General features: G+C 46.6%; 3 protein-coding genes across 10 annotated transcripts in view; 1 reads left to right on the forward strand and 2 right to left on the reverse strand.

The window, feature by feature from the left end:
- Nucleotides 1-2,597, reverse strand: part of wasf3b (WASP family member 3b) — a 29,707-nt gene extending 27,110 nt beyond the window's left edge. For 2 of the 6 annotated variants that reach the window (XM_071414553.1, XM_071414549.1), the window contains exons 1-2: nt 2,477-2,591; nt 782-1,017 (exon numbers count right to left, since the gene is read on the reverse strand). The gene's annotated coding sequence lies outside the window, so the exon portion shown is untranslated. Of the gene's footprint in view, nt 1-781; nt 1,080-2,476 lie in introns of all 6 variants that reach the window. The other 4 variants (XM_071414554.1, XM_071414552.1, XM_071414550.1 and 1 more) reach the window with 3 other exon arrangements.
- A 677-nt stretch (nt 2,598-3,274) lies between these two features.
- cdk8 (cyclin dependent kinase 8) lies at nt 3,275-19,743 on the reverse strand. Of its 3 annotated transcripts, none has more exons than XM_071414567.1 (13): nt 19,616-19,743; nt 12,420-12,495; nt 12,239-12,349; nt 10,599-10,739; nt 9,492-9,549; nt 9,227-9,358; nt 8,673-8,816; nt 7,718-7,787; nt 7,459-7,531; nt 7,236-7,333; nt 4,843-4,930; nt 4,515-4,667; nt 3,275-4,356 (listed from the first exon to the last, which is right to left on the reverse strand). In XM_071414567.1, exons 1-13 carry the CDS (start codon nt 19,642-19,644, stop codon nt 4,231-4,233), a joined length of 1,299 nt encoding a protein of 432 aa, XP_071270668.1. In that variant the 5' UTR covers nt 19,645-19,743; the 3' UTR covers nt 3,275-4,230. The 3 variants fall into 3 exon arrangements, with proteins under 3 accessions (XP_071270668.1, XP_071270667.1, XP_071270669.1); XM_071414566.1 differs by lacking the exon at nt 19,616-19,743 and adding an exon at nt 17,410-17,851; XM_071414568.1 differs by lacking the exons at nt 10,599-10,739; nt 12,239-12,349; nt 12,420-12,495; nt 19,616-19,743 and adding an exon at nt 10,504-10,525.
- On the forward strand, nt 19,643-22,991 carry rnf6 (ring finger protein (C3H2C3 type) 6). The gene is made up of 3 exons (XM_071414565.1): nt 19,643-19,790; nt 20,382-20,534; nt 20,779-22,991. Exons 1-3 carry the CDS (start codon nt 19,643-19,645, stop codon nt 22,653-22,655), a joined length of 2,178 nt encoding a protein of 725 aa, XP_071270666.1. The 3' UTR covers nt 22,656-22,991.
- Nucleotides 22,992-23,862: the final 871 nt, after the last annotated feature.

Consider the following 23,862-nt stretch of genomic DNA (forward strand, 5'->3'; position numbering starts at 1 on the left):
TCATAATAGCTCGGGGGTGTTGACAGAGAAAAGAGACATTTCTGACAACCAAAAAACAACCTCCCCACAAGGCTATGGGCAGGGTCCTCAGCTGGCATCGGTCCAATACCCCTCGCCAAGCCTTGCCTGCAGCCACATACCAATATGGGACAACAAAGAATAAATTACATCATCGTCTGCTGCCACAAAGCACACTGAAAACAGCCAATTAGCACCATGGTTTGCGTATTCAACCAGATGATGAACCAGGCCCACATTATCATATAAAAACACCAGTGTGTGAAATGTGTTGATCTGCTCTGCTTTGTAACCCTCAAATGAGGAAGTTCTGCAGAGCCATGAGTTTGTTTTGTCTGGTGTGAGAATGGTCCCAACAACAAGGCGACATCATTAGAGGTAGGGGAGTGGGCCAATGAAGGGAATGGGGAGAGAGAGGGAGGGAACGTGTGTGTACAAGAAAAGAAAGAGAGAAAGAGAGAAAGAGAGAGAGTAAGTAGTGTGTGTGTGTCTAGAGAGTGAGTGGGGGGTGGGGGAGGGGCAAGCAGGGACCTCAGGGAAGCCACTCTGAAAGGTTCCAGGGACAATGGAGCTCCGTTCACACGGCAACAGCAAAGTGCTCCCATGCATGCCTCCCCTCCCCCTCCCCACCTTTAACATCCCCTGAAAAGAGGACACTCCACTCAGAAAGGAAGAGCGGAGAGAAAGAGTGAGAGAGGGGGAAGAGAGAGACATGGAAAAACAGTAAATAGAGAAAGTGGGAGAGAGCGAGGGAAGGGAATACCTAGTCAGTTGCACAACAATGCATTCAACTGAAATGTGTCTTCTGCATTTAACCCAACCCCTCTGAATCAGAGAGGTGTGGGGGGCTGCCTTAATCAATGTCCACGGCACCCTGAGAGCAGTTGTTGTTGAGGGTTGCTGGAGGGCAGAGAGGCAGATTTCTCCACCTTGCCGGATCTGGGATTCAAACCAGCGACCTTTCGATTACTGGCCCAACACTCTTAACCGGTAGGCTACCTGCCGAAAGTTAGGGAGGTGGGGAGAGAGTGAGGGGGGAGAGAGTGAGGTGGAGAAAGAAACTGCAGGAAGTCAATGAGTAGTCCTAATACAAACACCCAGGACTATCTCTGCCATGCACATACACACATGTAACCTCTTAGCTATACCATTAGCAGTAGCCTCTCAGATGTACCATTAGCCGTACATTAGCCATCTCCAGAGCTCAGAGAGCTGAGGGCCTTTGAACTTCACCAGAGAGACATCCTGACTGCTGCCACCAGGAGGATGTGCTTCCTGTCTCCCTAAAGACCCTCCACACAGACACACATTTTACTATGGACACCGAAATTCTATTAAGGTCGGAGCAGGGAAACATTATAAATGTATGAGTCAGGTACAGCCTCTTGCTTTGAAGGAGGCTGGAGAGCTTGTGGTGAGGTCATAAATATTGTAAGATATGTAAAAATGACGTAAAAACTCCTACTCCGACATGGCTGGATCTTCATTTTTTCGACAATATACAATATGGCTATTCTCCCTAATAGCCTATATCTTTGTGAATAAAAACAGTCTGTTAATTCTAAATTCGGGGGTTTGAGCCCTGAATTCTGATTGGCTGAAAGCCATGGTATATCAGACTATATAGCAGGGGTATGACAAAACGTTTAGTTTTACTGCTCTAATTACATTGGTAACCGGTTTATATTAGCAATAAGAGTCCTCAGGGGTTTGTGATATATAGCCAATATACCACGGCTAAGGGCTGTACCCAGGCACTCCGCGTTGCGTCTTAACTAAGAACAGCCCTTAGCCGTGGCATATTGGCCACATCCTCGGGCCTTATTGCTTAATTATCGCAAGTAACCCTTATAACTGACGTGTCACTGCCTAAATTCATCGAATAATGTAGTCTAATTCACATTGTAGGCTAGTTAATCTCTCTTGCTTTCAGTAAAGTGTGAGTGAGAAACAAAAGCAGCCGTCTGTGTGCTGGCTGCAGTCAGTGCACACACAACATAGCCTACACATGACATGCACACAGAACTGATGGCAAGCACGATCAAAGTTCCCGCACCGTCGCTTCCCGATACCGATTCGATTTTCCTTCCGCCACAGATTGTTACAATATTTTATAGCCGGACACTTTCTAAATCAAATGCCGTTTGTACGTTTTAGTGAACAATAATCAAGCAAGGCGGTTGCCAAATGGAGTGTGCAGTAATAGTCAAGAGTTGAATTGAAAGAATCGGGCCTTGGACACAGAACCCCCTTGTGCTTTATCATTATCTTCTACTGGGGTCCACTAGTGGTGGCCGGCCGCTACGTCCAGTCAGTGGTCGACTTTGTAGTTTGGCCATTTGGATTAACGCAATTTACCATATTACAAAAATACTCAATTAAGGCCAAATATAAACAGTTTGGTGAGTAACATTCCGATTCTTATCATGACATATAAAAGCATAGTAAAAACCCTCACCAGCAGTCAGAAATGTAATAGATTTAAGTCCGTCCGCATGTCCCGTTAGATACTCCTGCTGATCGCGCTGCCATCCTGTGTCCCTGGCGGTCTGGCCACTCCAAACAATCCACCGCGGGGGCGGGACCCGCCGGCAGCCTCGGCCTATCAGCATTCAGCAACAGGGTTTTAATGTTTAGTGGGTGTTCCCATTGTCCAATAGTAGCCCTTGAAAACGTATGAGTGACATCGCGGTTTCCCGTTTGACATCTCGTTGGGCATAGAAAAGGCAGGGTCTCTGCTCAGGGTGGATAGGGGAGGCTACCCAGGGCTTACTATTTTATGCAATCCAGTCCCCACAGGGTTAACGTTAAAGGCTTGAAATAAACATATTTTGGGGATGAGGACTTGACCTAGCCTAGTTTGAAATGGCCTAATAACAAGGGGTTAGGGTGTTTATAAAGGTGTTTTTGGGAGCAAATTAAACTTGGCGGTGGCTGGTTTAATGATAGCACTAGACTGGTTCCATTCTAGCAGCTTTAGTAACTGACAGATGACTGCATATTTTAGGGTAACACAAGTGTTACACTGGGCAAAGGGAGCAGACTAGAGTGAGAGTGTGAATGTGAGAAAGACAAAAAGATAGAGAGGGTAGTAAACGAGGGCAGTGAACGAGTAAAGACAGACCTCAGAGAGAAAAAGTAGGATGGACTGGGATTGTTCCATTATTGAAGACACGGTTCTATTCCTGGAAGAGAACATACGTTCTTTTTCCGTTTTCCAGGTTAACACAGAGACAAAAGAAGAGAAACTCCCAACTCCAATGTTAACATTTCCACTTTTTATTGTCAGGATACTTGCTTCATGTAAAATATTTAAATACAATACATGTTCCATATGCCGTCCTCCACACGATTGGTTGGTTTTGTCATTATGAAGTTCTAAGGTTCTGCTCACAGCGATTAAAAACAGCTGCTCTCTCTCAGCCCAACGGAAGCTGCTTCACCACTTCCTTTTTTTATACAGTCAGTGAAAACCAAACCAAGGAAAACAGATTCAATTATAAACTACTAATATCAGGTATTTTTTGTTTTTGTCTCAATTACGCCCCCAACAAGAGCTGTGGATGGGGCACAAACTCCCAGCATGCTCCTGTCAGCAGCTCAGTTCGGTCCCCAGCGAAGACGCCCTCGGAAGGGAGGACAGACAGACAAGAAGAAAGACCGACAGGAGGACAGAGACAGGAGGACAGAGGGGCATGTACTCTGTCAATGCTGGCAGTCACATAGCAGCTTTAGTCTGATCGAAGCTTCAACAGGAAGAGGGGATCTGGCTGGAAAGGGGGAGAGCTTTGGTGGAGGTGGTGAGAAGGAGGGAGTAGGTAACACCCTGGGTGGCCTTCACTGCAAATTAAGCCATCTTCTGTTTGCTTGTCATGTTGTGGCTTTTGTTAAGTACCAGTTCTGAAGGTTAACTTTATAATGCTCATAGACACAGCAACAAAGAGCGGAGGGAACGAGGGAAGAACCAACTGACAGCATCCGTTCTTCTCCATCGTCATCTAGTTTTGCGGTTTAGTCTCCATGTGTTGCTCATTGTTGAAGTTATGTTATTTTCAGGATGGGCTCATTATATTTCATACTGGGCTAACGGACTACTGCAGTGAGGGTGGACCGGTGGGTTAAATGTGGGGGGAGGGGTGGGTATTGCCATGGACACACCCACCTCCCTCAGTACATTCTCCCTAGTGGGCCAGGCGAGGGCTGGGTCAGGGGTCAGTAGCGGTGGGTCTGGTGTGAGTACTGCGGGGGCTGCTGGGAGGTAGAGGAGTATCCAATGCTGTTTTGGGGCAGTGATGTGCTTGGTCCGGGGTTCTGGTAGGCAGCATGTGGATTGGAGCGCTGAGAGAGAGATAAGATAACTAAATCAGACTATTTACAATTTGGTATGATTTGGTGGGATAGCATGATTTTGCTGATTTCTGTGTTATCAATATAGTATTGCTATGCTATATAGTAACTGCTTTGTATGCATGCATGTATGTGTGAGACTACCCTACCTGGTAGTCTGAGGTCATAATGAGGCCACTTGAGGTAGTGACGGGCGGGACCACTCGCACCTTCTTTAGGGGCGGGCCCTGGGCGTGGCTGTTGTCAGGGTTACCAGTGTGCCCCGCCCCATTGGTGTGGTTGTTCCCCTGCTGCTGGTTCTTCTGGAATATTAAAAGACACCCAAGGCTTCATCAACCACACACTAGCACACACTGAAAATACACTCAAAATGTTCCCTTTAAACCTTTACTCTGTTGATAAAAAAAATACATTTATAAGTGTGTTTATGTGTGTAACATATATTTTGACCGAAATGTAAACATAAGAGGCACACACATTTCTGACTTTCTCTGCCTTATCCTCTGGTTCCTCCTCTGTCAGGAACTCCCTCTTGGGGTATGGGATCTGGCAGCCTGCAAACACACTGACACAAACACACCACTTATCTTACAGGGTATAGCACCACATCACTCCAGACATGGAGTAACATGTTATACATGTTGTAATACATTTGTTATAATGCAATATATGTAGTAAGGGGTTTTGTTGTATTACATGTAGTAATAATGTGTTAGTTGTTTTAATATATACTGAACAAAAATATAAGACGCAACATGCAACTATTTCAACGATTTTACTGAGTTACAGTTCAAATAAGTAAATCAGTCGATTGAAAAATTAATTAGGTCCTAATCTATGGATTTCACATGACTGGGCAGGGAAGCTGCCATGGGTGGGCCTGGGAGGGCATAGGCCCACGCACTTGGGAGCCAGGCCCAGCCAATCAGAATGAGTTTCTCCACAAAAGGCTTTAATTACAGACAGAAATACTCCTCAGTTTCATCAGCTGTCAGGGCGGCTGGTCTCAGACAACTACCGACCCGTAGCGCTCACGTCTATAGCCATGAAGTGCTTTGAAAGGCTGGTCATGGCTCACAACATTATCCCAGAAACCATTGACCCACTCCAATTTGCATACCACCCAAACAGATCCACAGATGATGCAATCTCTATTGCAGTCAACACTTCCCTTTCACACCTGGACAAAAGGAATACCTACGTGAGAATGCTGTTCATTGACTACAGCTCAGCGTTCAACACTAAAGTGCTCTCAAAGCTCATCACTAAGCAAAGGATCCTGGGACTAAACACCTCCCTCTGCAACTGGATCCTGGACTTCCTGATGGGCCGCCCCCAGAAGGTGAGGGTAGGTAACAACACATCTGCCACGACAGCCTATAGGGAGGTGGTCAGGGACATGGCCGGGTGATGCCAGAATAACAACCTATCCCTCAACGTAATCAAGACAAAAAGGAGATGATTGTGGACTACAGGAAAAGGAGGACCGAGCATGCCCCCATTCTCATCGACGGGGCTGTAGTGGAGCAGGTTGAGAGCTTCAAGTTCCTTGGTGTCCACATCACCAACTAACTAATGGTCCAAGCACACCAAGACAGTCGTGAAGAGGGCACGACAAAACCTATTCCCCCTCAAGAGACTGAAAAATTTGGCATGGGTCCTCAGATCCTCAAAAGATTCTACAGCTGCAACATCGAGAGCATCCTGACTGGTTGCCTCCCTGCTACCGCACGGCAAGCGGTAACAGAGCGCCAAGTCTAAAAGGTTTCTAAACAGCCTTTACCCCCAAGCTATAAGACTCCAGAACAGGAAATCAAATAGCTACCCGGACTATTTTCATTGTGCCACCCCCCTGCTCCTTTTACACTGTTGCTACTCTGTTTTATCACCTATGCATAGTCACTTTAACTATACCTACATGTACATATTACCTCAATTAGCCTGACTAACCGGTGCCTGTATATAGTCTCGCTACTGTTATTTTCAATGTTTTATTTATTTACTTTCTCTTGTTCACCTAATACGTTTTTACGTAAAAATTGCACTGATGGTTAGGGCTTGTAAGTAAGCATTTCACTGTAAAGTCTACGCCTGTTGTATTCGGCGCACGTGACAAATAAACTTTGATTTGAAACCAACATTGAACTCTTTGGCCTGAATGCCAAGCATCACGTCTGGAGGAAACCTGGCACCATCCATCCCTACGGTGAAGCATGGTGTTGACGGCATCATGCTGTGGAGATGTTTTTCAGCGTCAGGGACTGGGAGACTAGTCAGGATCGAGGGAAAGATGAACGGAGCAAAGTACAGAGAGATCCTTGATGAAAACCTGCTCCAGAGGGCTCAGGACCTCAGACTGGGGCGAAGGTTCACCTTCCAACAGGACAACGATCGTAAGCACACAGCAAAGCATGAGTGGCACGAGTGGCTTCGGGACAAGTCTCTGAATGTCCTTGAGTGGCCCAGCCAGAGCCCGGGCTTAAACCCGATCAAACATCTCTGGAGAGACCTGAAAATAGCTGTACAGTAACGCTCCCCATCCAACCTGACAGAGATTGAGGGGATCTGCAGAGAAGAATGGGAGAAACTCCCCAAATACAGGTGTACCAAGATTGTAGTGCCACACCCACTAAGACTTGAGGCTGTAATTGCTGCCAAATGTGCTTCAACAAAGTACTGAGTAAAGGGTATGAATACTTATGTAAACGTGAAAATGTCTAAAAACCTGTTTTTGCTTTGTCATTATGGGGTACTGCGTGTAGATTGATGAGGCAAATTTTTCAAAATCAATTTTAGGTTTGATTACTTTCCCGAATGCACTGTACATGTGTTACAGATGTTGTAATAAATATGTTCTAAAGTTGACTCACTCCGAGGTGGGCAGAGGTTCCTCCAGGAAGTAAGGGTCCTGCATGGCCTGCTCAGACGTGATCCTGCGGATCGGGTCCATGGTCAGCAGCTTCTGGAGCTACACACACAAACGTTAGAGCATGAGTAAAACAGAGGGAACGTTTATACAACGTCAGACTGAACAATGCTACGTAACAACAACGTTCAGGCAATTTTAGACTGAGAAAACTAATTTCAACTCACCAAGTGGAATGCTTTGCTGTCTGGTTTGACTTTGTGTTTCTCCATGTATTTTATAAGGCTGCAGTTTGTATACCTGTGATATACGAACATATTTCAGTTTGTATACCTGTGATATACGAACATATTTCAGTTTGTATACCTGTGATACCAGACCACATCATTTCAGTTTGGATGAGAAGACAAATCTATTATTAAAATGCTAAAAATGATCTTGTTCAGAGCTGGCAGAAAGCATGCTGGCAGTCAGAAAGCCACTCACGTGTTCCTCCTGAAGTCCTTCATCAGAGTGGAGTGCTCCGGCATCTTCTTGATGTCTTCCCAGTCCTTCTCTAAGGATTACATCATCAGACTGTGTCAGTGAGTGCTTCTCTGAGGATTACATCAGACTGTCAGTGAGTGCTTGTACAGAACAGACAGATTGCTTTGGGCTCATACAAGTCAGGCCAGAATAGAACTGTGCCTAGTCATGGTTTAATTACACTCTTGTTCTTCAGTATATATATATATATATATATATATATATATATATAACTATTTGCCAGGCAGGTTCATAATACACACGTCGAAAATATGTTCGAAATCTGTCTTGCCTACCACTTTCTAAAACGACATGCTGTGTACTAATAGTGCTACATACTATTGAGAACGTACTGTTTCGTAAAAACATATGCAGGAAGCAACAAATACAAACATACTAGGTTGATCCATGCTGAGAAGACATAATCTAACACTCAATCGTGCTTGTTCCCCGACATTCGTTCATTTTGGTAGAGCGCATTCCCTATTCCCTATGATTATCAGATGATTATCAGATGATTATGAAAAAGACGCAAGTCTGAAAAGACGATTCTCTTCCTCAATAGTGTGCAGCGAATTGTACTTTATGAAGAGACAAAATGAATATAACATCCTGGCATTTAAAGTTGTACACATACTGATGTTATATTTTTGCATAGCCAAAAAGCCTACTATTTTGAACGCAAATATGTGTTTTCAGATGGAACAAGTTTAATAATTTAACACATACTGTACGAGTGACCATTTCAATGCACATAGGCATGTCCTGATAAGTTATGAGAGTCCCAAGCACTCACGGACAACCCTCTTTATCCAGAGCCAGTTTAAGTATTCTTTGGCCTCTACATGCTGGTTTTGTGGCCGGTGTGTGGTGGTTCTAAAGGAGGAGAGGCCCTGCCCCAGCCCAGCTCTCTCACCAGCGGGGAAGCCCATGACGTTGAAGATGCGGTCCAGCTGATCGTGGTGGTAGGGGTTACTGGTCTTGATGTCCTCTTGGCGACAGTGGAAGATGGGCTCAGATGTCAACAGCTCGGCAAAGATGCAGCCAATCGCCCAGATGTCTGACAGATGCACAGGGTGGATTAGAGATATCAGGGCTCTACAGTGCTACCATTGTGGTTTCATATGATCCTAAATATTTTTATTTTGGCCACCAGTGCCCCTAGAATTTTTTAAATATTTTTAGTAATTGCTCGCAAATCATCAATACATCGAATATTTCTCAATCTGCACCTAAATTTATTTGTGCTCCTACATTTTTCAACTTAGGAGCACGTGCTCCTTGTAAAATATGACAGTGTAGAGCCCTGGATATCACACTGTGTTCTAAACCACGCCCACACACAGACACCCACTTGAACATGCTTGCACACACACAACAGTAATTATCCTAGGATGGTGTCAGGATAGCTCAGAAGTTCAGCTCTTGGTACACAGCACACACACCCACCCACCCCGTGGCCGTTCTCACCGATGGCTTTGGTGTAGTGCCTGGCACCTAGCAGTAGCTCTGGTGCCCTGTACCAGAAGGTGACCACCACAGGGTCCAGATCTGCTAACGGCTTCAGTGGGGAGTTAAAGAGGCGGGCAAAGCCCATGTCCGCTGTACAGCAACACACAAGAAAGAAATAAGCCACATAATATGATAATGTAGTATAACGCTCAAATAGTGTGTAATAGCCAGTCTATGTAGACATAAAGCATTATGCTGAAAAAAAATAAACACTCCATCGTACCAATCTTTACTCGACCCCTCTCCGGCCCCTCCCCCATCACTAGGATGTTTGCAGGTTTCTGGGGAAAAACAGATTAACGGTTAATATCACCCAAATATTTACTTCCATTATCCTAATACCCACACTGATACACATTAAACGAGAGGAATTAAGATTCGTTTGGCCGCGTTATGCTGAGTAACATATGAACGGTTCAGGTAGTGTCAATGCTGTCCTCTGGTGGCGTAACAATGAAACTCACATCTCGGAGAGAAGCAGGCCAGGCACCTCCATTTCCTCCACCAGGGCAACCATATAGTGCTCAGCCACTGTACCATTTCCTGCATCCCTCCATTCCTCTCCCCCGCCCCCCCCACCCTTGCCATTTCCTCCCCTATTCTCCCTTCCTCATCCTCCACTTTCACCAGGTCTCTGTAGGAAACAGTTAGCGTGCAGGTAATGGATGCCCACTCTCCCTCCAGTGCCCTTCTTCCTCCCTCCCCCTCACACAAAGGCCTTTCTCATTTGGGCAAAAGTCTGTTCTCCCGTCCGCTCTCCTCCGTGACCCAGAAACTGATAAGTGGTCGAGGAGAGTGTCAATTAGTTAGTAGGTGAATGGAGGAGTGTCCTCTCCTCTACGATAGCCTCCTTTCATCGAGGATAGTCATGTGCATCCCACCGGAGTCATTCACAGAAGAGTTTTTATATTTGACACACCCCCTTTGAAGCAGTTGTTGCTTACGAGGAGAAAAGCAGGCAAACATTTAAAATGTATATGCTACTTATCCTTTTATCGATAAAATGTCTTGCAGAACGAGCTACATTTATTTCATCACTTTACATTTATTTTGGGATTCTACCCCTGTAAAGGTAATTTGCCTGATGACGCACAAATGGAGAGAATCTAATTTAATACAAGCACCTTTCCGTTCACATTCCCTCTGCCTCTCAATTACCTTTGACATATTTCAAAAGGAGGCGAGAGACGGAGGAGAGGACACAGGAGTTGAGCAAATCCAATTGAGAAAAGGCCCAGGTCTCTGTGTAGGACCCAGTTGGCATGCAGGAAAAGGATGCACTCTCCTTCCTTCCCTCCCTACCCCCTCCTCCTCTCCCCCTGTCCCTTACCAGGTCTCTGTGTAGGACCCAGTTGGCGTGTAAGTAATGGATGCCGTCCAGGATCTGGTAGAGCAGAGACTTGACCATCCCCCTGGGCAGTTGCAGGGGCTTCTTGTTAGCCTTGGACGCCCTGTGAAACTTTATGATGTGCTGTGGAGAGAGAGAGCATCATTAGTGTGTGTTGTCAATGTCTGTGTCAATGGATTTAAACAAGTGTGGAGGTAAAATATTCAAATGTTTATATAAAAAAAGTGTGTTTATGTAAAAACAAATGTGTACGTGTGTGTGTATGTTTATAGTGTGGATGGATGTATCAGATACAAAATCTGTGAGAGTATCATGCAAATCATTCTGTTACTTTTAGATGACTTTCCCCTTAAAAAAGAGGCATTAGAAGACAAAAATGAATATTGCCAATTGAACGACATCTATTGCAGGATAAATCAATGTTAAAGTTTACATAGCTGACCATAAATAAATGTTACAATTTACTTTATGGGTTGGTTATGTAGGCTTCTTCTAACCCATTGCTTTCTACTACAGATAATATGGTTAGGCTTAATCTTACCATTACAAAATTAAAAAATAAAAAAGTGTCAAAGATTTCCAGTCATTGCAAATAATGTAATAAACCTTGATTTAACAATAGGACTTATAATTATAAATTATCTAAATTGTTTTACCTGAGCATAACCCAAAACCGAACAACTTACTAGCTTACTTTGTTGTTTATGATTTTGTCGTCATGGAGGACTGATTGCTTCGAGTTGGAAAAAAATGCTGCTCTCATTGAAATGTTGATATCTATATCATTTGCAGAGGTTTAAGTCTATCAAAAGTGTGTGCATTAGAACATGTGTCCATTAGGCCTATGTTTTTTTTTATCCGCACAAATTAGATTGAGCAATAAAAGCCCCACTCGTGGTCTTCTTAAAGTAAACCGGTTTCTGACAGTATGGAGCACAACACCAGAGTAGTTTAGAAGGGAGGAACTCCCTCTCATTTTCCCCATAAGCACTAAGCAGCTGTTGCATATTTTCACTGGCTGTTCACTGGTTGCAAAAACAGATTGATAGACAGCTTATTCTTTAATTCAACCATTATTGAGTAAAAAAAAATGTGAACAGCCATCCACAACAACCACAATCCATGAGGCACAAATAGCTAAATGAGAGAGCAGCAGTGTGATTCATATCAATGCTCTATGTAGATATCAACACTAATGATATCTGTATGGCCCTTACCTCCAAGCTTTTATTCAAGTTGGATAATCTTTGGATGTCGACAGCAGTTGCACCATCAGAAGACATAGCATGGACTGTAGCCTACAAAAGCCTATTCCTGCTCTTTTCCCACAATCTATCAAGTGCAATTGGGGAGTCATCATAGTGGTCTCTGACTTGTGGTCAGACCTTAAATTTGCCAACTTTTTCAATGCTGATTTAAATGCCATTGAGAAAACAGAAAGGTGTCAATGATTTTTTTTGCACACACATTTTCAAAGTAATCCTAGAATTAATCATTTAGTTTTTCAAAAGTATCTGTAATCTGATTACTATAGTTTTGCTGGTAACGTAACTGATTACAGTTGGTTTATTTTTTATCCGTTACTCCCCGTGTGTGTGTGTGTGTGTGTGTGTGTGTATTACCCAGAGATCATGCTCAGCATAGTCGAAGAGCAGCCAGACTTTGCGGTCTGCGTGTGACAGGAACACCTTCTGCAGTGAGATCACATTAGGATGCTTCAGCTCCCGCAGTAACTAGAAGAAGAAACATTCATTCACACAGACATTATGGGATGTCTGCTCTTGAACTAAACAAAACACTTACTGCAATCTCTCTGCAGGCCGACATGGAGATGCCAGTGCCTTCAATCTGCTTGAGGGCGTAGTCCTTATCATCCTTCCTGAAGACAGAAAAATATACAGCATCAAACCAAGTTCACTACAGTTCCCATGGGGCCTTGTTACACTGAGACATGGAGGCCAGCTGGCAGTTGGTGGTACATGAGTGGCTGAGAGGAGGGCAAAATGCTTACATTTCCTCCAGATTTATGTCATATAATCAAGCTCACCCCCATACCCCAATACAGTAGAGGGGAAACAGACTATGGCAGCTGGCAAGGGACACAAAGTTAGGTTAGCCCCTCACTAGTACAAACCCCTCCCCTCCACCCGGCCCAAATCATCTCATAAACTGCTCTTTGTGCCTCCTCGGGCCATGTTCAACTCCAGGAGAACAAATTAGGGTATGAGAGGCTCGTAAACAGCAGTCTCCTACAATAAACACAAACATCTTTGAACACTTAGGGCTGGTTAAAACACGGTTCCAGCCACCAGTCAGTCTGGCCATGTTTTAGACCAACTGCTTGGTGGGTCTGATTTGTGTCCTGAGGGTTTAGGTTCAACAACAAAGCCCAGTTACAGTAAAGGATCTGGGCTGGATTAAACAAAACATGGATGATCTGGACTCCACTTGGGTTTGGACTGGATTGGATGGGGTTGGACTAGGATAGGGCCAGGAGGACTGGACCACCAGTCTAGGATGGGGCTAGACCACCAGACTAGGATGGGACCAGAAGGCCTGAACTAGACCACCAGTCTAGGATGGGGCTAGACCACCAGACTAGGATGGGGCCAGGAGGCCTGGACTAGACCACCAGTCTAGGATGGGGCTAAACCACCAGACTAGGATGGGGCCAGGAGGACTGGACAAGACCACCAGTCTAGGATGGGGCTAAACCACCAGACTAGGATGGGGCTAGACCACCAGTCTAGGATGGGGCTAGACCACCAGTCTAGGATGGGGCCAGGAGGAATGAACTAGACCACCAGTCTAGGATGGGGCCAGGAGGAATGAACTAGACCACCAGTCTAGGATGGGGCCAGGAGGAATGAACTAGACCACCAGTCTAGGATGGGGCCAGGAGGAATGAACTAGACCACCAGTCTAGGATGGGGCCAGGAGGAATGAACTAGACCACCAGTCTAGGATGGGGCTAGACCACCAGACTAGGATGGGGCTAGACCACCAGTCTAGGATGGGGCCAGGAGGACTGGACAAGACCACCAGTCTAGGATGGGGCTAAACCACCAGACTAGGATGGGGCTAGACCACCAGTCTAGGATGGGGCTAGACCACCAGTCTAGGATGGGGCCAGGAGGAATGAACTAGACCACCAGTCTAGGATGGGGCCAGGAGGACTGGACCACCAGACTAGGATGGGGCCAGGAGGCTTGGACTAGACCATCAGTCTAGGATGGGGCTAGAGCACCAGACTAGGATTGGGCTAGAGCACCAGACTAGGATTGGGCTAGAGCACCAGACTAGGATTGGGCTAGAGCACCAGACTAGGATTGGGCTAGAGCACCAGACTAGGATTGGGCTAGAGCACCAGACAAGGACGGGGCCAGGAGGACTGGACTAGACCACCAGTCTAGGATGGGGCCAGGAGGACTGGACCACCAGACTAGGATGGGGCCAGGAGGCTTGGACTAGACCATCAGTCTAGGATGGGGCTAGAGCACCAGACTAGGATTGGGCTAGAGCACCAGACTAGGATTGGGCTAGAGCACCAGACTAGGATTGGGCTAGAGCACCAGACTAGGATTGGGCTAGAGCACCAGACTAGGATTGGGCTAGAGCACCAGACAAGGACGGGGCCAGGAGGACTGGACTAGACCACCAGTCTAGGATGGGGCCAGGAGTAATGAACTAGACCACCAGTCTAGGATGGGGCCAGGAGGACTGGACTAGACCACCAGACTAGGACGGGGCCAGGAGGCTTGGACTAGACCATCAGTCTAGGATGGGGCTAGACCACCAGACTAGGATGGGGCTAGAGCACCAGACAAGGACGGGGCCAGGAGGACTGGACTAGACCACCAGACTAGGATGGGACTAGACCACCAGACTAGGATGGGGCCAGGAGGCCTGGACTAGACCACCAGACTAGGATGGGGCCAGGAGGCCTGAACTAGACCACCAGACTAGGATGGGGCTAGAGCACCAGACTAGGATGGGGCCAGGAGGCCTGGACTAGACCACCAGACTAGGATGGGGCCAGGAGGCCTGGACTAGACCACCAGACTAGGATGTGGCCAGGAGGCCTGGACTAGACCACCAGACTAGGATGTGGCTGGACTGGGACAGAAGGGGAAGGACAGGGTGTCTGCAGTCTGAAATTAGCTCTTTGCCTTCATGGCCTCTGTATAAAATACCTTTATTGTAATAGCATAAACCTAACCAGTCCTTTCACTGGTAATAATTTATGAAGGGAGCAAGAAGAGAACAATAAACATAAGATAATGGGAAAACTGGAATAAACATTGTCTGGCTGAAATGGCTAAATGCTTGGATACATCTGCAGTGGTTTGTGTCTCAGCCACTGACACTAACATGTTTAGGCTAAAATGTTCAATGCAATAAAAATATATTTTTTGTGTCAAACTAGGCCTATGCAATAAAGTTAAAAGCCCAAGGTAATTAAACCACAATAGCAAAACAAACTCATTTGGGGATTCCTCAAAACCCATATATTCTAGTATTTTGAATAATAATTGGACATTACTATTTAGCCTATGAATTGCACGACAATGGTTCTCAGCATTGGTCTACATAAATTAGTCTAGCATATTATTATTATTTTTACATGTATCTTTAGTTGAAGAGAAAAAGTAATCGAGACATGTATAGAATAACCTTGTGTGCAAGTTTTACAGTGCTTTTACTCCAATTTGAAATAGCGGCCAGAGAATTGGTGAGATAGCATAAACTCCAAGGTTAATAGGCTGTAGCCTAGTTTCACAGTAGGGAAAATAACACCCATCATCTCACTTCTTATTGGCAGACAGAGACCTTCATAATCATAACATCCTGCAGCCTCAAATAATTAGACCACAGTAAAACACTTATATCAACAGAAATAACCCTTTTACTTGGTCATGAGATAATAGCATAGTAGTGATGCACGATATCGGAATTGGCCGATATTAGCTAAAAATGCCGGCATCGCGGCCCGCGGTCTAGTTTAACGCTGAAGTGCAAAACCGATGTGCATACGTCTAACGTAGGTAGATGACGTAATGACGCCACGAAAAATACAGCGCTAAACAGAACAAAAGCAGAAAAATACTAAGCGCACACTTACAACAACTAAACAAGTTCAAGTTGAGCAGTCATTTGAAAGACTAAGAACATTTCAGTGAGACAACTCAAAGGCGAAATCCATTAACGCCAAGATAATATAATTCATTATGCTACTTGCTATGGGCGTCACGACTGACATTTGGACCAGCGATGGCAGCCCCATGAGCATGCGGAGTCTGACAGCACAGTGGGTCGACGAGGATTTCGTACTGAGGAATGCCGTATTGCATGCTCAAGAATGTGCTGGTTCTCATACCGCTGCTGCCATTTCAATAGCATCTGAGAACATGAACACACTCTTAGCACGATTTGAACAACTGACTGGAGAAATAAGCTAACCCTCTGTCATGGCACTAAAACGCCTGCTCAACAAAACTGAAGACAGACCGTGGGGTTAAAACTTACAAAAGTACTCAAGTCGGTGAACATGCGATCCGGTGGTATTCTCTCTGAGCCTCTACCGTGTCGCCACCATGCTCAATGTTAGGTACAAGGACCGCTACTTCGATGCAGACAATAAACAGGGTTTACGTGAAATGTTACAGAGTACAGCTGGACAGGATGGAAACGGACACAGTGATAGTGCGCACCGAGGAAGAGAGGCCACGTACAGAGCTGAAACTTCACTGCTTGACATGTATGATGAAATCCTGGTTGAAAATGATTAGAGGGGGTGAGATTCCTCCATACAATGTAAAGTGCTTTAAGCATCTGGTGAAAAAAACTGCTTTATGTAAACCCATTATTATGTATTGTGTAGCCAGGACGAACCAGATCCAGACACCTCAAACCCGCCAGACCAAACATTCCCTGCGCGCGACTGCACCTGCCCCTGACTTGCTTGGCTGCGTCTGTAATAGGCTATCACACAAAGGCTGGCCTACTTCACTCAGTTTGATCATATTACTGCGAAAATATTACACCTCGAAATGCAAAAAAATGACACGGCATAATTTGATAAAAAAATATCCTCATTCTGTTTGGAGCTTAACTTGCTTGATGACTGCAATACCCCACATAAAATGTTGTTACAACATCCCCCGTTCTGTTCCGTTTCATCTGCGAGCGCAGGCGTCCTTTTAAAACTATACCTGATTTGCAATGCATCATGCTAGCATACTAACTACAATACAGTAAGGTTAGCTGGTGGATTTAGCGAACACATTGCACAGCTTTTAGTTACTGAAAGTTGTGGCTGCTTCGCGTCATGCATTGTTCTCTACCTTCTTTGCTGTTGTCTGTGCCCAATAATGTTTGTACCGTGTTTTTTGCTGCTACCATGCTATGTTTTAGGTCTCTCGTCGTGTTGTGTGTTTTATTTTAAATGTTATTGTTAATCCCAGCTCCCGTCCCCGCAGGAGGCCTTTTGGTAGGCCGTCATTGTAAATACGAACTTGTTCTTAACTGACTTGTCTGGTTAAATAAAATAAGTGCTGGGCCACTGATGTCAGTGCTTAAATCAGCTTTGTCATGTAACTCGAGCCCCTGTTCTCCAAGTGCTATGACGTACTGAGTTTATTCAGTTGGTTCTTTAAAATGTTCCCCGTACTACGAGTTACAAATAGGTGTAATGGAGAGGGGGCCTTAAACAGGAGCAACCAAGACAAACCGAGTTGTAATGGGAGACTCGTGGACCTGAGGGCCTTCTTACTAGTTCTCATTATCAACTCACCCATCTTTTCTCTTTGCTTTGTATACATGACCGTAGGTGCCTCTTCCCACTTTGCATCCCTCGTATTCAAACAGGTCCTCGACACGTTCTCTCTCTCCGGTCAGCATCACTTTGAAATCGTAGTCCATTCTCTCTGTTGTTTATGTCAATTATCTTCTTATTCCTTTTAAAGCGCCGCTTGGGAGGCAACTTACTTCACAACCCCAGTTAGAATTTGTTGTTGCCTTCCCCCGCGTCGTTCTCTCCTCAGCCCTGTTTCCACATTTAACGGCTAGGTTTATGTTTACCAGAGAAGACGCAGGTTTCTTATCCGCGACGAAGGGCCAAGTATGGGCAGTAAAACTAGCTTCCCCGTTCTCTTGTATTATCTTGCTACTGCGTTTCTCCAACCGGTATCACACTCTGGAGAACTGAAAAACCACGCACGGCACTGTCGTAAAATGTCGTTATTGCACAGAAATGGACGGGAGCTATATGTTTAGAACACCACGTGGATTTTAACTCTTTGTAACGTGAAGGGGATACAAATTGTACTATTCAGACAAAAACATCTCGTTTTATGATCAGAACTTTGGTGCTGGCATCTCTGAAGCCAGTTCAAGTGTTTCCTCTCCACATTTCATGACAATTACGCCACTCCTTAATCATAATCTGATGTTGGATATCCAAAATTAGATAATTCTGGCGTCTAATAAAGGCATAGAGGAGTCAAGATATGCGCACGGACATTGAAAAACGGGGGGGAAATGTCATAGCTATCTATTCATATATTTACCTTCAGACTGCTTGGAGAAAATGATCAACTGCGTGGTTATATAAAATACATTTGTGAAAAAGAACCTGTTTCAAATTGAAAACAGTCCTCTTCACAATTAAACACATATGAATAGATTGATTGAAACACAATTATCTGTTATAATCGGCACCTTCTATTGTAGTCGTGCGGTTTCGTAAGGTAGGAACTAATCTGACACTGCTGGTCTTTGATCGGACAGTGAGAAGTGTAGCAAAGTTGGTCCCATCTTGGCTACATTGTAATCAGAGCGGAGAGGGAAGCATACGCGTCGATATTACAGCTGCTGTGTCAGGTACAAAAATACCTCTACATTTTGTTGTCAACTCCATATTCTCGAGCTAAAAAAACGATGTTTAGGTTGAGTATTGTATGCACTCAGTTCGTGTGTTGCTCGTTAAAATAATTGTCTTATTTGTTGGCGAAACCTTTCACCAGATAGCTAGCTGTCGACAACTAACAAATGCGTTGCGCATTCAAAATGACAGCTCGCCGCTTTGAAAGACAATGTGAAACCGGCGTATAGGTGTGAAGATTTTTATTAGTTGGATACGCTTATATAATTCTTTTGCAATCGTTAGGTGACGATTCTTTGTCCTCCTCTACATAGTCAACTTGCATGGAGCCCGACTATTCTTTGTCATGTCCCTCCTCCGACGTGGCTGTGTGATCGTTCCTGCGTCGGTGATTGGTAGCTAGTAGGATGACACCGGCGTCAGTTTTGTTGGTCCTTTCTCCTGTGTCCTCCAACATGGCATACTGTATGGTATGTTTTGTAGAGACTGGAATATTGCTCTAAATGGCATGATTGTTGCCGTCTATACGGCCAACTCAATATTCATTGCGGTCTATTGTTGTGCCAGCGATGCTGTTGTGTGGAGGTTTCTGAATCTAAGAAGGTTAGCCTGCTAGATGTCGGAACTCAGAAGGTTCGATTTTTGTAGCCGATCAGCGACTAGTGCGGGCGGAGTAGAGCTCCAACGTCACATAAAATGAAGTTTATCAAAACGACTGATTTCAGCACCCAAAGAATAGTCCGCAATTACACAGAGCAATGTCTCAACCGACCTCTTACTGACCATGTCTCATCCCACAGCAGAATGGATAGTGTTGTTTTGACATGGTTTATGGCTAAAGGTGGGGCCACACAGGTTTAATAAAGTGAAGGCGTCTGATGTGGTAATGTCACATAATTGCATTGATTGTTAAAAATACTGTTGACTTGAGGTTTTTCCCCAGGGAATTGGATGGTCTGTAAAGTCTTGTTCTAATCCATGTTTGTCAGTTGTATAGAATCAAAATATATGTGATCTCAACTTAACTGCTGCCTATGATTGAATGATGGATGTATTACTAAAGCAGTACCCAGGTAAGTTCCAGCCAGGTGTCCCACATTTCTGACACCCCACCTACCGCCCTCTGTGTGCCACAGCGGATTCCATGGTGATGGACCCTCCTGGCGGGCGAGACGAGCGGCGTCGTCAGGCAGAGCGTCTTCGACGGGAGGAGGCGTACTATCACTTCATCAACGAGCTGAGCGAGGAAGAGTACCGCCTTATGAGAGACAGCAACCTGCTGGGCACACCTGGTGAGAGGAACCTAGAACACTTGACGCAGGGTTGCATAGCTCCAGTCCCCCAGGGCAGCGGTGTCTGCTAGTTTTCCTCATCGTTTTTTAAATAACTGGCTAATTTGTACCAGGACAACCACGGGATAGGCAACTCCAGTCCTACAGGGTCCTGATTGGTCTCACACTTTTGCCCCTCTAGCACACCTGACTCTAATAATCAACTAATCATGATCTTCAATTTAAAATGTAATTAGTTTAATCAGCTGTGTTTTCTAGAGATGGAGGAAAGCTGTGACCACTCTGGCCCCCGAGGACTGGAGTTGCCCATCCCTGCTTTATCCAATCAGTGGTGCTAATTAATGCCATGGAGAAACAATAACCATAGGACTGCAGCCCTGGAGTTGTCGTGCACCCCTGCCACAACCCAATAGACTGAAACCTGCTAATGCACCCTAATATAGGCCTACACACACACACATTGTGTAATAAAACTAGCACATTTTATAATGTAATGGCTTCATGTTGGCTACTAAGGGCTGAAAATGAATCTGGACAATCAAGCATATAAGTCCTCCGTCTTGACCTAACAGAGGACATGTTGTTCCCCAGGTGAGGTGACAGCGGAGGAGCTACGGCAGCGCCTGGACGGGGCAAAGGAGCGTGTGTCATCTCAGCCCCGCCCTGAACCACTCCCACAGAACACTGAGGCCGGAGAGGAGGAGGGGAGCAGCATTGAGGGGGAGGAGAGCGAGGGAGGGGCAGGTAGGAATAATGAGCTATAGCGGTGGTAGTGGTTTTATGGGCTTATAGAGGTTATTGTGGGAAATTAATGCTAAAGGGTCTGTATAACCTAAACTGACAGATTGTTATGGGTCTCAAAAGGTTCAAGGCCTAATTGCTGCTGTATACTCACTCAGTTCAGTTTATTTATTATTGATCAAAGTACTAAAGTATTACTAGATAATTACAACTGACTCAGTTCAGTAACGAGCTGCTGTCTGTATAGCTACTGCTGAGCCGGGAGCAGAGACGTCTAACGGCGACTCACTGCTGGAGTGGCTGAACACCTTCCGACGTACAGGGAACGCCACGCGCAGTGGCCAGAGCGGCAACCAGACGTGGCGCGCGGTCAGCCGCACCAACCCCAACAGTGGAGAGTTCCGCTTCAGCCTGGAGATCAACATCAACCATGAGCAGCCAGAGCCAGGGGAGCACAGTGATGCCCCCGACCCCTCAGAGCTGTCCCCTGTCCCCCCTCCATCCACAGCCTCCTCAGCCTCCATACGCACTGCCCCCTACACCCCTGCCCGGCCCTCCCCCTATCCCTTACCTCGAGCTACCCAGGGCAGGAGGGCTCAGATCCGCCGTACACGCAGTAGTACCACCATCCCTCCTCTGACTCCCGCACCCCTCACCACACCCCTGCCCCCCCCTACTGCTCTAAGCGGTACAGCAGCCCTCACCCTCCCACCACCTCCAGTCCCCATCACCCCCCCTATTCTAAATCCTTCAATAAGCCCTCCACAGCTCCAACCCCCAAGCAGAGCTTCCTCCCCAAGGGAGGAGCAGGAGGAGGGGGTTCCTACCCTGGACTTCCCCCGTGTACCGCCCCAGTCTGGCCCCCAGGTGGCGTCTGTGGGGCGTGAGCCTCGTAGCAACAGGACTCGATCTCGCGGCCGGACCCGCAGGGCTGCAGCAGGAGGTGGGACTACCTCCCGGTCATCTAGGAGACGTAGCCGCTCCCCTCTTCAGAGAAACCCCGCCCCTAACTTGGCTACCTTGCCTCCTAGTGGTGGGAATGGAAATGGTGTCTCTAATAATGGCCACACTGCTGAGCCCGGAAACAGAACTGCTTCTGTCTCCATGGAGACCGGTGAGGCCGTGTCAGAGCCGGCTGTACTAGCAGAGCCTGGCCCAGAGGCAGGTGAGCAGGAGGGAGAGGCACACACGGCCGGGTCGGGGGGTGCAGGGGGGGTGCGGCGCCACCCCACCATCATGCTGGATCTGCAGGTGCGGCGCATCCGACCGGGAGAGAACCGGGACCGGGACAGCATCGCCAGCCGAACCCGTTCCCGGGCCCGCGCCGCCGAAAACACTGTCACCTTCGAGAGTGACAGCGGGGGCTTCCGGCGCACAATCTCCCGCTCGGAGCGGGCCGGGATCCGGACCTACGTCAGCACCATCCGGATCCCTCTGAGGAGGATCAGTGAGACAGGATTGGGGGAGCCCAGCTCCACCGCCCTGCGCTCCATCCTCAGACAGATCATGACCGGCTTCGGGGAGCTCAGCTCCCTCATGGAGACGGAGGCTGACGCTGAGACCACTGAGGGCATGCCCGGTCACCAGGACCCTGTAGGACCCAATGCAAACACCAACACCGCACAGACCTACCGTAGCCACAGTAACGAGAGTGGAACTGTGGCGGGAGGCCAGGCAGCAGAGACGGAGAGAGAGGGGGGGGGCGATGAGGAGGAAGGAGGGCAGGGGAGGTTAGGTGGGAGTGGCAACGGTGGAATCCCAACCCCTGACGACGGTCGGCCGATGAGCAGGGACACAAACAACCTGGTAGAGAACGGCACGTTGCCCATCCTGCGGCTGGCCCACTTCTTCCTGCTCAACGACGAGGAGGACGAGGAGCACCCGCGCGGCCTGACCAAAGAGCAGATCGACATACTAGCCACGCGCACCTACGGCCAGGCCAGCCTGGAGGGGGAAGCGGGGCGCGCCTGCAGCGTCTGTATCAACGACTATGCCCAAGGGAACAAGCTGCGCCGCCTGCCCTGCGCCCACGAGTTCCACATCCACTGCATCGACCGCTGGCTCTCTGAGAACAACACCTGCCCCATCTGCAGGCAGTCCATCCTCCCTGCTCACCAGGACTGACCCTGCCCTGACCCCTTGAATCCCCTGACCCCAGACCATCACCGGCTTCACCTCGCCCCCTGCTGGCCGAACTGAGCATGCCCGAGCAGAGAGGACGGTACATGTACATAGCGCTTTAATGTTTTCATTTACCATTGCAATATTAATTGTGTTCACTCTGAAATGGTAGAACCCAAAGGGGTAGGGGGGGGCTAATGCAGAGAATTAACGTGTTATTTTTTTAGACTTATTTTCAGCACCTTTGTTTTTTTAATGTATTTTCTTGTCTTGTTTCTCTTCGGCCTCTGTCACGATGCTTCTGAAGTCCACATTTACAGATAGCACTTAACTTAAAGAGCTACTATAGCTAGCCGCTGCTGATCAGTCTCGAACTCTTTCACCTGATACGCTGTGATGTCACAAATGGACTACAGCAATCAGTCAGTCGCTTCTGTAGATTTGATTTGGTTGACGATGTGTAAATATGTCACCGCCGCCGCCTGTGTTTTGGGGTTGAGAAGAGAGTCATCCTTGTTGCATTTTAAGCAGAAAACATTAAGTTAGAGCTAATATTGGAATCCTTCTATTTAAAGCTCCAACAACCCTTTTTAAAGTGTCCTCTATCATGTGTATGTGTTTGGACAAAGGCTATTGTGGTTCTATTTTACCTTTTAATTACATTTTACTTGGCCAGTGGTCCCTAGGATGTTGTTGATGTCTGCCTACCTGTTCCAGCTCTTTAAACCTAGCCATCGAACCCCATAGATCCACAGTGGATGTCCAATAGTTCTTCAAATTAGTTGCAGCCTTTGACACTTAGTAACACAAGTCAGAAAGAAACATCTAAAGCTAAGAAGTGTGTGAGGTAATTTAGCAGCAAGCACTTGTAGTTGGACTCGTCTGTTAGGGAGACAGGCAAATAATGCAATAACATGAAGGAGGAACGGAAGGACCGTTTTGTGTTAGATGTTTAAACTTTATAGTGCTGTTCTCTCTTGTTTACTCCTGGGCATTGATGAATAATTCATCTGTTGTGAGATGGAGAGTATCTGCTCTGTAGTATGCTCTCCCTCTGTCCCCAGACTCCTAAACTCCTCAATCATCATCACCCACTCCTCTAACGCACACGTGTCAAACTCATTCCACGGAGGGCAGAGTGTCTGTGGGTTCTCTCCACCCTTGTACTTGATCGATGAATTACGGTCATTAATTGGTAAGGAACTCCCCT

This window comes from Salvelinus alpinus, chromosome 8 (genome assembly GCF_045679555.1).
Source record: "Salvelinus alpinus chromosome 8, SLU_Salpinus.1, whole genome shotgun sequence".
NCBI lineage: Eukaryota > Metazoa > Chordata > Actinopteri > Salmoniformes > Salmonidae > Salvelinus > Salvelinus alpinus.